General features: G+C 52.8%; 1 protein-coding gene across 2 annotated transcripts; it reads right to left on the reverse strand.

Annotated features, from left to right (window-relative positions):
- Positions 1-771: 771 nt before the first annotated feature.
- Positions 772-9,414, reverse strand: DNAJC5G (DnaJ heat shock protein family (Hsp40) member C5 gamma). Of its 2 annotated transcripts, XM_061625974.1 has the most exons (6): positions 9,305-9,411; positions 6,194-6,312; positions 3,604-3,817; positions 3,310-3,463; positions 2,985-3,067; positions 2,038-2,127 (listed from the first exon to the last, which is right to left on the reverse strand). In XM_061625974.1, the coding sequence occupies exons 1-5, from the start codon at positions 9,392-9,394 to the stop codon at positions 2,988-2,990; spliced, it is 657 nt and encodes a 218-aa protein (XP_061481958.1). In that variant the 5' UTR covers positions 9,395-9,411; the 3' UTR covers positions 2,038-2,127; positions 2,985-2,987. The 2 variants fall into 2 exon arrangements, with proteins under 2 accessions (XP_061481957.1, XP_061481958.1); XM_061625973.1 differs by lacking the exon at positions 2,985-3,067 and having other exon boundaries at positions 772-2,127; positions 9,305-9,414.
- Positions 9,415-12,171: the final 2,757 nt, after the last annotated feature.

A 12,171-nucleotide genomic window follows, 5' to 3' on the forward strand; every position in this document is an offset into this window, starting at 1 on the left:
TACTTCCTCCAATCTATCTCAGCCGATCCCAGGAAGCTCATCAGGATTAGAATCATAGAATAGTAGAGTTGGAAGGGGCCTATAAGGCCATCCAGTCCAACCCCCTGCGTAATGCAGGAATCCAGTCAAAGCATCCCCGACAGGTGGCTATCCAGCTAGAAAAGAAACACATGCACTTTATACACAGCAGGCATTGACAACTACTTTTCCCTGCTGTGGGGTGAGGAGCTGTGTGTCATCTGAAAGCTTATTGGCAAGGGGCGAGTCTAGATGGCATCCTTGTGTGCCAGCCGGCCCAACTGCAACATGTTGATAAGCAGAAGAAAGGCTGCTAAGGTGACTGGCATCAGTCCTGGCGGGCCCCATTTTCCCCACGGCACCAGCCCAGGGGCTGAAGCCAGGCCTGTTGCCACTAACCCTCATTGGCTGCATGGAGCTGGGGTGGGGTGGCTCAGCAACTGTATGGCGGCATTTCAGAGAGGACCTTCCCCACCTAACCTCAAATCTGGAACAGGAGAATGGAACATGCAATAGCTTTGAAGGCACAAAGCAGACCAGGGAGATTGGAAATACGCTTTCATGTATTGGTGCTGGTATGTAATTTTTTTTCAAAAAGGGGCAGAGGGGTTGGGGGGATGATGATCATTCCCTACTCCTTGGGGGAGGAGATAGGCCTGCCAACCACAACCGTTGGGGTGGTTATGAAGGCCAGCCAGAGTTCGTGGGCCTCTGACAATCCCAGTTAACCCATCAGCATAAATATCAAGCCTGTTGATGATTGAAGTACTTTTTTATTACCCTAATTAAATCAATGCTCTAAAATTACTTGGCTGGTCAAATGGGCAGCCATGGCAAGGATTGAGCCTGCGGCCCTTCTGCCTGCCTGTCTCTTCCACTGCGCCCCCTCCCTCTCCTAAGCCCTTTGCAAGCACGGCCGGGAACCAAGCCCCTGCTGTTACGGAGGGAGGAGTTAGGGGGCCGAGCAGCTGGACTGGCCAGCCTCCGAGGAAGGCGGCGACACCAGGCTGGCAGCCAGCGGGCGAACACAACCTGAGCTGCCTGGGGACTCTACCGCCTCCGCCCGAGGGAGGGAATCCCAACGTCAAAGCTCTGTGTGTGTGTGTGTGTGAGAGAGAGAAAAGTCCCTTGCTGCGTCGTCCAGCATTGCGCTGCGCTGCGCTAGGCAAAGGTCCCTTTGGGTTGTAGTCTTGTGAAAAAGGCAGACAGACAGGCTGGAGGCCGGCCTGGCTGCAGAAAAGTGCCTCCCTCCTTCAGAAACATTTAATGGTGTCGATAAAGCCCCAAGCAAAGGCCTGGTCACAGTGCTGAGAAAGGCCCTGCCCCCCACAAAGGGGGCAAGGGGAGGGAGCTGGAGGGGCCAGGCTCCCACTCAGTGACCAAAGGCACTCGAGCAGCAGCTGGAGAGCGTCAGAGGCAGAGAGAGCCTCCAAAGTCACCAGGGAGGGAGGGGGGCTACAGCCCTGCCCCCCCACCCTCAAATGCAATTTGGCACCAACGCACAGGACAGCAGAGCTGTCCCAGCTCCCCGGAACAGGCAAGGCAGGTGTTTGCCCCGCCTGGCACAGTGGCAGAGAGCCCAGCATCGCCTTCCCCAGCAAACCCCCGCACTGGGGCCTGGGACCGCCCCGCCTAGAGTGACAGGATACTTTGGCCACAGGTGAGGGTGGGAAGGAGGAACACCAAGGGGCTGCTGATTGTCAACCCCCCCTCCCCAGCCTTCCTCCATTTCCCCCTCTTCCATTCCTGAACTGAAGGACAGCCGGCCAAGTGGCCACTGGGCCCATCCTCTGGGGAAGGGAGGGCGTGCCCAAAAGTCCTTGGCTTTCCATCAGAGGGAAGGAGGGTGGCTCCAGTGCTGATCCTCCTCCTCTGCCAGCATTGAGCAAGCCTTTGGCTGTGTCCCCTGAGAAGATCCATGATGACGCTGGGAGGGGTGCGGGGTTCAGACCCCCCATGTTTTGTGAGAACTCCGGTGCATCGCAGTTCCAGGGGTGTCCTCTGCCCGGAGTCCAACGGCAGGCCTTACTTGGCCATCTGGCCCTGAGGGGGTGTTCTCTGGAATGGATGCAGAAGGGGAGGGCTGTGCTGTGACCGGCAGCTGGAAATCTGAAGGGAAGAGAAAGGAGAGAGATGAGCAGCCCCGCAGGGAAGCAGGGGGCGCTACCAAAGGGGGCTGTGCCCTGCAGGGGGCTGTGCCCTGCAGGGGGCGAGGGCTAGGCCTGCGCAGACGCTCCTGCCTGAAACAGTTGTGATGATCTTTGGAGGTGGACCCTGTTCCTGAGCAGCCTCTTCCAATGCTATGAACTGGACTGATAGCTAAGCTGGAGGAAGGCAGGCGGGCTGCGGGGGGAGAGCGAGCAGCTGCAAGCAGGGTGGCCCCTCTCACGCTCCAAGCCACAGCTGTGATGCCACAAGGCCAGGCAACCCCCAGAGGCAGCCTCAGCACCAGGGCAGGGCCAGCAGGAAGCAAAAGGCCAAACTTCTCCTCCCCCCCCCAACAGGGGGAGAGACCAGCAGCAACTCTGGGCTCATGGAGCATTCCACTGCAGCTTCAACTTGAAAAGCACCCGATGGGCGGAGGGGATTGCCACTTGACCTCCCCTGTTTGAAGAATCGGGTGCACTACTCACCGACATCACTGTGCCAGCTGGCTGGTAACTGGGCAAATGAGACACACACCCCCAGCCTTACATTTGGGGCTTTGTGGGCTGCATGCCCAGGGGTTAAGTGGGCTTCAGGGTCTGAGCTTCCTCAGAGTCAGGCCAAGACAGCCCACATCCTGCCCCTCCCCAAGAAAGGAGCCACATCCTTGGCCCAGGCTGGGGGGTGGTCCCTGCCCAAGGGCCTCGGAAGGAGCAGCTCCGGCTGGTGCTAGAGTAAGAGGACAGGAGCCCCCCACAGTGCCCCCCCTTTGAAAGTCGAGAGATGCCCCCTCCCCGACCAGGGGCTGCTGCTGGGCTTACGGGTCAGGGCTTGCATGGCCGCCTCTCATCTGAGGTGTGCAATGAGGCGCTGGGAGTGGGCTGCATTCGGATGGCGCCAACTCCTGGAGGAAAACAGGCAGGGCATGCCAGAGGCACCAGTCAGGGCCACCATCATCCTTGCAGTAAAAGAGCACCGGTTCCCCACCACGAAGCCCTTGACTGCCGGCCCCCCACCTGCGTGTCCTGGACGAAGCGGCAGGTGGCACAGCCGTGGCTCCCTCTGCCTTTCCCCACAGACAGCCACGCTCGGTTTCAAGGATGAGCCAAACCTTTAGTCCCTGCCTCACCCAGCCTACACCCTCACCTTCATCCTCAGCACGGATCTGGGCCTCCAGGTCTTCAGGGTTGACGTACTTGTAGGGCTCCTCGTCCTCAGGTGGACGGCACTTCCCACAACAGAAGCAGCAGCAGCAGCAGCAACAGCAGCACGTAAGGAAGCTGCAGCACACCATCAGCGGCTGGGGAGAGGGGCACCGTGTGGAGATCAGCCGGCCTGCAGCACTAGTCCCTTCTCCTCCCCTGGAGGGCTAGAGCTCCTGGCTCCTGCGCTGTGCCCAGACGGGGGCTTGCTCCCGCTCCCCCCACAGCCACCACCCACCTTGAACCACCACTTGGACATGAGGAAGTAGTACTTGACGCTCTCCTCCCCAAACTGCTCAGAGATGTAGAGGCCCATCGAGCCATACTCGTCATAGATCCGGCGCTTGTTCTCGTCGCTGAGGGTCGTGTTGGCGCTGTTGATCTCCTTGAACTTCTCTGCCGCTTCGGGGTTCTCGGGGTTCTTATCCGGGTGGTACTTCAGAGCCAGTTTCCTGAGGGTGGAGGGGCGGGGGCATGGGAAGTACATCACCCCCAGCATGAATGCCCTCTGCCCTCTCCCAGAGACCGGCAGGGCAGCAGCTCTCTCTACAGTGGGCGACAGAGGCAGCTGCTTTGTGCAGAGTCAGGCCACCCGCTGTGCATTCGCTGGGCTGGCTGGGGGCAGCTCTCCAGGATTTTCAGCCAGGAATCTCTCCCAGCCTGCCTGGAAATGCTGCCAGGAATTGAACCCAGGGTCTTCTGCATGACCATGGGTCCCAATCTCCTCTTGGGCTGGGTGTCTCCTGGGGAAGCAAGTAGCAAACTCGGGGTGGGGGTGGGGGTGCGGTCCGACTGGCAAACCCTCTGGCACAACGGCCATAGCAAGGTGAGCCCCATGAGGTCCGGCATCGCCAATTGATTGATTGATTTAAAATATGTCTATCGAGCCCTTCTACCCTTCAGTAGGGCACTCAGGGCGGCTCACAATGACATCATACCCAGCAAATAAAAACACAATAAAATACATAAAAATACAATTAAGAAATTTGGAAGAATGATATTAAAGGGGACCAAAGAGGCAAAACTAAAAAAAAAGAGGGAAAATAAAATCAGTTTTCAGGGTACACCTTCAGTCCCTCCCAAAGGCTCTCTGGAACAAGACGGTTTTCAGAAGTCTCTGGACCGCTATCAGGGAGGAGCAGAGCAGGCTTCTTGGGCTAGGGTATCCCAGAGCTTGGGGCCATGGCTGAAAAGGCCCTCTCCCACATGCCTGCCAGTCAACATTTTCATTCCAGGCACATGGAGGACAACAGAGGCAGCTGATCTTAAATCACAGGCAGATATATGTGGGCATAAGCGGTCGCTCAGCTACATTGGTCTAAGACTGTTGAAGGATTGAAAGGTCAAAACCAGGACTTTGAACTGGGCCCAGAAACAAATTGGGAGCCAGTGGAGTCAGTAAAGCACAGGGGTGATATGATCCCCACATTGCAATCCAGTTAACATTCTGGCTGCCTCGTTTTGAACCAACTGCAATTTCTGAACTGTTTTCAAAGGCAGCCGCACGTAGAGCGTGTTATAGTAATCAGCCTCACCAGTGCATGTGTCACTGTGGCCAAGTCAACTGCTTCCAGGAATGGGCACAGCTGGTAGACCTGTTTGAGTTGGCAAAAAGCACTCCTGGCTACCGCAGCCACCTGATTTAACGGTAATATGTATTGGTGCAACACTTGTATATGTAATATTGTGTATTTTTGTAAGATTTGTTTAAGCTTATTTTGTATTATGTTATATTTTGTAGTATTATAGGATGATAGTATAATTACTTCTGTATATTTTTGTCATTTCTATGGTTGTAAACCACCTTGAGTGCAGTGATGTAGAAAGGCGGTATACAAATTAAGAATGAATGAATGAATGAATGATGTTTCAAGCAGCAGGATCTAGGAGTACTCCCAAACTGCAAACCTGCTCCTTCAAGGGGAGTGTGACCCCGTCCAGAACAGGTTGCTGCCCTGTCTCTGGTGCAGCTATCCCCTTGACCAACAACACTTCCGTCTTGTCTGGATTAAGTTTCAGTTTGTTAACCCACATCCTGCCCTTCACAGCCTCCAGGCACCAGTTTAGGGTGAGCTTCCCTGCAGTCAGGTGGTGGAGAGAGATAGAGTTATTTGTCAGACCGTATCTCCCCATATGAGCCTACCCGGGTGTTGAGATCCTCAGGAGAGGCCCTTCTCTCAGTCCCAACACCTTCGCAAGTGCGATTGGTGGGGACGCGAGATAGGGCCTTCTCGGTGGCTGCCCCCAGGTTCTGGAACAGTCTTCCTAGGGAAGCACGAATGGCCCCTTCCTTGCTATCCTTCCGTCGGCAGGCAAAGACTTTTTTATTCCAACAGGCTTTTGGACTAGAAGCTGTTTAAGATAGGGCCTCATAAGGTCTGTTGTATTGTTCTATGGTCCTATTCTTAATGTTTTAAATTGTCTTAGTATCTTAAGTGTATGTTTCATGGTTTTAATGTCGCAAATAGTTTAATTCTATTTTAATTGTATATTTTTGTATGTTTTTTACCTATGTGTGGTTTTTATTTGTAAGCCGCCCTGAGTTCCAGTTTTGGAAAAAGGGCGGGGTAAAAATAAAGAGTAGTAATAATAATGAAGAAGAGTTGTGTGTCATCAGCATATTGATGACATTGTACTCCAAATCTCCGGATGACCTCACCCAGCGGTTTCACGTAGATGTTAAAGAGCATTTAAATTAGATTCAGAGAGCCCAGACCCAGCTGTGCTATTGTCAGTTGTGTGGGGGTGGGGTGGGGAAGAGAGTCCGTTGAGAGGACCACTTCAAGCCAGAGAGCAGAGCTTGGCATGGCCTGGAACAGGTACCCTACCTGTATGCCTTCTTGATGTCTTCTGAGGAAGCCCCCTTTTCCAGCCCCAGGACACAGTATAAGCTCTCCCCAGCCCGTGACATCTTCCGCTGCGGCCGGCTGGTGTCCGCCATCTTGTTCTAGATCAAACAGCATTGCATGAGAACTGGGTACAGGAGCGGGCCAGCTTGGGACCAGAGCTCTGGAGATCTCTTCCCTGCAGTCTCCAAGAACAGCCCCATCCAGCACTTGTGAACCATGCCCAGCCCGGTCTCTCTGCTGAGTCAAGCAGGACATTCCATCCCTTGAACCTCCAACTTTCAGAAGGTTAAAGAACCCCCTCTTCCCCCACCCATGAAAACAGATGTTTCTTCCTGGCTCAGTCTGGCATGAGGCATGAAGCGACACAGAGCGTGGCTGTTTGTTTCCCTGTTTGGCTGACTGAGCAAAGGCTCTCCCTGAAGGCTACCCGGGCATGAGAGAGTGAAAAAAAATCTGAATTTCACATATACGCTCATGGGGTCTGAACTGGCGGTGACCGACCAGGAGAGAGACCTCGGGGTTGTAGTGGACAGCACGATGAAAATGTTGACCCAGTGTGCAGCAGCTGTGAAAAAGGCAAATTCCATGCTAGGGATAATTAGGAAAGGTACTGAAAATAAAACAGCCGATATCATAATGCCGTTGTATAAATCTATGGTGTGGCCGCATTTGGAATACTGTGTACAGTTCTGGTCGCCTCATCTCAAAAAGGATATTATAGAGTTGGAAAAGGTTCAGAAGAGGGCAACCAGAATGATCAAGGGGATGGAGCGACTCCCTTACGAGGAAAGGTTGCAGCATTTGGGGCTTTTTAGTTTAGAGAAAAGGCGGGTCAGAGGAGACATGATAGAAGTGTATAAAATTATGCATGGCATTGAGAAAGTGGATAGAGAAAAGTTCTTCTCCCTCTCTCATAATACTAGAACTCGTGGACATTCAAAGAAGCTGAATGTTGGAAGATTCAGGACAGACAAAAGGAAGTACTTCTTTACTTGGCGCATAGTTAAACTATGGAATTTGCTCCCACAAGATGCAGTAATGGCCACCAGCTTGGATGGCTTTAAAAGAAGATTAGACAAATTCATGGAGGACAGGGCTATCAATGGCTATTAGCTGTGGTGGCTGTGCTGTGCCACCCTAGTCAGAGGCAGCATGCTTCTGAAAACCAGTTGCCAGAAGCCTCAGGAGGGGAGAGTGTTCTTGCACTCGGGTCCTAATTGCGGGCTTCCCCCAGGCACCTGGTTGGCCACTGTGAGAACAGGATGCTGGACTAGATGGGCCACTGGCCTGATCCAGCAGGCTCTTCTTCTGTTCTTAAAGGAGGGGAAAGGGGTCCCCCAGCTAGTGGAGCAAACACACATTCATCGAGCAGGAGGAGGGAGCATTCTTCATTCAATACATCATAAAGCAAGAACTGGGATACAATTATACTGGGTGTGTTTACATGCATGTTTGTATTATGTTACTTCTATACATGCTTAGAGAGGCAGTGTGGCATAGTGGTTACATTAAGGTGTTGGACTACGGCCTGGGAGACCAGGGTTCGAATCCCCACACAGCCATGAAGCTCACTGCGTGACCTTGGGCCAGTCACTGCCTCTCAGCCTCATGAAAACCGTATTCATAGGGTTGCCATAAGCGGAATCTACTTGAAGGCAGTACATTTACATTACATACATGCTTGAGGAGTTGCTGAATGTAGTGCAGTTTACAAATGCCAAAACAGTATATATATTTTAAAAAAAAACATTAAAAGTGTGTGTGTGTGTGTGTGTGTGTGTGCGCATGGGGAGAAACTGCAGCCGCTGCCACCATGCCAGGCTCCAAGATGCTGGAGGGCACAGGGGAACTTATGCCAAGAGGGATGGAGGGCAAACTGTGAACATTGCTGAGTAGCCAAAGAGCTCTACTTGAGCGGGGGGGGGGGGGGGCTGCTGGGCTTGAAGCCCGCCTCATTTCTCGTCCTCTTCAGGCTGCAGCGGCCCCGTCGCCGCCCTCAGCTCCGCGCAGGGAGGGTCAACAGTGGCCTGACCTCCCCAAGGCTGGGCCGCAGAAGGGGCAGCCCTGAAAGCGTTTCTCTGGCAGCCTGTCTAGGCCTTGGCCTCAGCCGGCGCTTCAGGGCCCCTCACCAGCTGCAGGCGGGAGACTGCCTACCCCGAGGGCAGCCTTCCACAGCCACCCTGCGGGGCTTTGCGACTCTTCCAAGGAGGTTCACCTGGCCTGACTGGCCTTGCAAGGCCCAGCGCCTCGGCCGGATCAGCCCGCAAGGGGCCAGCCGCGCCGCCCCGTCCCAGAGGCGAAGGAAACCCGCCACGGGGCTCTCGCTTGCCAGGCGGGAGGGCCAGCAGGCAACTCCGGGTCCAGGGGAGCCTTACAGGAGCCCCCACTCCATCACAGGAGGAGGGAAGAAGAGATCCGCTTCAGCAGAGGCTGAGGAGGGCCACTGGCTCCGGCCCGCGCTGCGCTTCCCCTCCAGGACACATCTAGCTCGCCCCAGCCCGGCCCTGGACTCCGGGGCAGCTCCAGTCTTCCAGCCGGGAGCGGGAAGCGGAGCCGCGCCCAGAAAGGCCCAGGCAAGTGATATCGCGCCCTCCCTTCCCTTCCCTTCCTTTCCTCCAAAGAGCTCAAGGGTGCCTCTTGACAACAGCCCTGCGAGGTAGCGCGGCCGTTTCCTCCCCACCAGCGGAGCGCCCTTAGCCCAGGGGCTGCTTCCCACTCGCCCGCCTCCCGGCCGGGGAGCTATCGGACGGAGGTGCCGCCGCTGCCTCTTCCTCTGTGGCTCCCCAGGCAGGACTCTGACCCGCCCCACCAGGCCGCCGTCCAACCGGGGAAGCACAAGCCAGCCAAGCGGGGCCCCCGTCCCCTGGCAGCGAAGGCAACCGGCAGTCTCAGAGGGAAATCGCACCGAAGCAGAGCGCGGAGGGGGGCTGACGCGAGCCCCAAGATCGCCTTCGCGGGGTGGGACTGCGTGACGCAATGCCCGGTTCGTGACGTCACCCGGACGCCTCCAGAAGCACCCAAGGGGGGAGAGGGTGGGGAGGAGGGGGGTCGGTCCCTCCCTCTGTCTCGCGGCCTCCGGGGCCCGCTTACCCTGCAGCCGCCTCCTGTCCTCTCCTCTCCTTCTCGGCCGCTTCCCGGGCACTGACCCGCCGACCGGGACCAATTACTCCCACTGCGCATGCACGGAAGTGCTTCTCATGGGGCTTACAGATCGCGAGCATGCGTACTAAAGCCGATGGAAGCCTTCGGGGCTAACATTACCATTTGTTGTTGCTGTTGTTATGTGCCTCCAAGTCGATTTCGACTTATGGCGACCCTATGAATCAGCGACTTCCAATACCATCTGTCATGAACCACCCTGTTCAGATCTTGTAAGTCCATGACCCCATTTTTCATGTAGATGTTAAACAACATGGGGGACAGAACTGGCCTCTGCACCATCCCATACCAAAGAACCCACAGAGTTGAGCAATGGTTCGCAAGAACCATTTTCTGGAGCTGGCCACCCAAGTAAGAACACAATCAACACAATGCTGTGCCCTCATCACCCATCTCAGACAGTTGCCCAAAAGGATACCATGGTCAATGGTATCAAAAGCCACTGAAAGATCAAGGAAAGAATAATAGGATCATTTGTCTCTCTCCTGTCACAGGTCATCGTACAGGGTGACCACGCCAGTTTCCATACCAAACCCAGGCCTGAATCCTGACTGAAATGGATCTAGAAAATCTGTCTCCAAGAGTATCTTGATTTGGTTGGCAACCACCCTCTCAAGAACCTTGCCCAGAAAGGGGACATTTGCCACTGGTGTAAAATTATTAGGATCTTCCAGGACCAGTGAAGGCCATTAATTAACTAATTACAAATTCATTGCATTTTTCTGTCTTTGTGTGTGTGTTATGTCCTTTCAAGTCGACTACGACTTATGGCGACCCTATGAATCAGTGACCTCCAACAGCATCTGTTCTGAACCACCCTGTTCAGATCTTGTAAGTTTAGGTCTGTGGCTTTCTTTATGGAATCCATCCATCTCTTGTTTGGCCTTCCTCTTTTTCTACTCCCTTCTGTTTTCCCCCAGCATTATGGTCTTTTCTAGTGAGGAAGGAGATTTCTGATGTATAATTGGTTGCATGATTTTAGGGCTTCTGTCTTTGAAAGAAAACTCTTAACTCATGGTTTTTAAGACGAGTAAAGACAAAGATTGTTTGTATTGCTAAAATGCAATGCTATGAATAACATTTTAAGGAACTATGTGAATGATTAAAAATGAAATTAACAGATGCTTGGAGTCTGCAGTGAAGCCTGACCAGCAGTTATTATTGCTCGTGTAGCATAAAGAGATGCAAAGTATGAAGAAATTTTGATGTAAAAATGTTTGGTGACCTTTATGATTCTTTAGTGTCCGCAGGGTGGCAATCAGGTCTAAATGTATCATATGAGGATCCAAACAGTTCAAGATCTATGCAAAAATATCAGCTGATGGGAAGGGGACTGGACATGGACATGAAAAGTTTGGATGTATGATGTAAAAATTCCTTTATAAAAATGATGCATTGTCTAGTGGGTCTTCAGTTTGGTTTGCACCTGCTGTTTCCCATCAGCGCTTCTGGTCTTTGTAGCAATAAACTCTGTTCTTTGGAGCACCTCTATTTGCCTGGGAAGTTTTTCCTTCCACAATTCTGAATCATGTCTTCTCATTATGTATCAGAGGTGGTTCACCATTGCCTTCCTCTAAGCAGCGCTGTAAAAATAGTAGACTCACACATCCTGTCCAGCTTCCGAGTTCCTTAGATCTTTCCCCTCACTCTCCTCCCCAAACTGACATTAGCCCCACAAGTGTGGAGGAATCAGAGTTTTGCGCAGGTGCGATTGGGGGGAAGGGTAGTTGAGAAGAAAAGGCAAGTAAGGGGAGGGGGCCTTAAAACAGGATTAGACAAATCCATAAAGCATAAAGGTATCAGTGGCTACTTGCCATAAAGGCTGTGTTCGCTTGCCACTCTCAGAGGTAGCATGTCCCTAAATGCCAGTTGCTGGGAATCACAAGTAGGAAGCAAATACTGCTGCTACTGCGGTCAGGTCCTGCTTTGGGGGGGATTCCCTTTGGGACATTGATTGGCGGTAGTGTAGTGGCAAATTCAGGAGGCATGGTAGCCAAAGCCACACCTCCCCTTTTTTGATGCTGGGTTGAGAATGAGATCCTTGTTAATACATCTTCTCCCACAACAACAGACCTTTATGAGCCAATCAGCATGAAAGCGACTGAGAAGAGTATTCTCATTGGCTGACTTGCCTCCTTTCACTCTGATTGGATCCAATCAGCAGGAAAGAGCAAATAAGCAAGCTAGAGGACTCTTCTCAGTGACTAACACACTCCCCTTTCATGCTGATTGGCTCATAGGATACTGGAAACATAGGGACTCTGCTCCCCCCAAAAGCAAGGTGTCTAAGCTGCCCCCAAGTCCCTGGACAGCTATACCCCTGCTGGTTGGCCACTGTGAGAATCGGATATGCTGGATTAGATGGGCCCACTTTGGCTGTTATGTTTCTTAGTCAGATCTTACTTTGTTTTTAAAATGTATTTGTTTATAATTTAAACAATGTAAAAATGGCCCTGCTAATGCCACTCGGTAAAAGAAACCCACTTTGCAATTGATGTGGAGCATCCTGGGAGAGTCTGGTATGTTCTTCTAGGGGGTTTCTGAATGTCGCAGTTTCTGATGTCCAATTTGTCCATTTCTTCTTTTGTGCAGGGACGGCAGAGCTGTTTGCCCATCTATAAAGCAGAAGGGCATTGCTGGCAGAGAACACTGTACAGGATGAACAAGAGAACCCCTGAAATAGGATTGCATGAGTAGATGTGCAGAAGAGTTAGCATCTGATTCTGTTGCAGGGACTAGTCTCTAGAATCATATCTTTATTAGGTGGCCTATTCATGCTACTGCAGAGCCATTTGAGG

This window comes from Rhineura floridana, chromosome 4 (assembly GCF_030035675.1).
Source record: "Rhineura floridana isolate rRhiFlo1 chromosome 4, rRhiFlo1.hap2, whole genome shotgun sequence".
Lineage (NCBI taxonomy): Eukaryota > Metazoa > Chordata > Lepidosauria > Squamata > Rhineuridae > Rhineura > Rhineura floridana.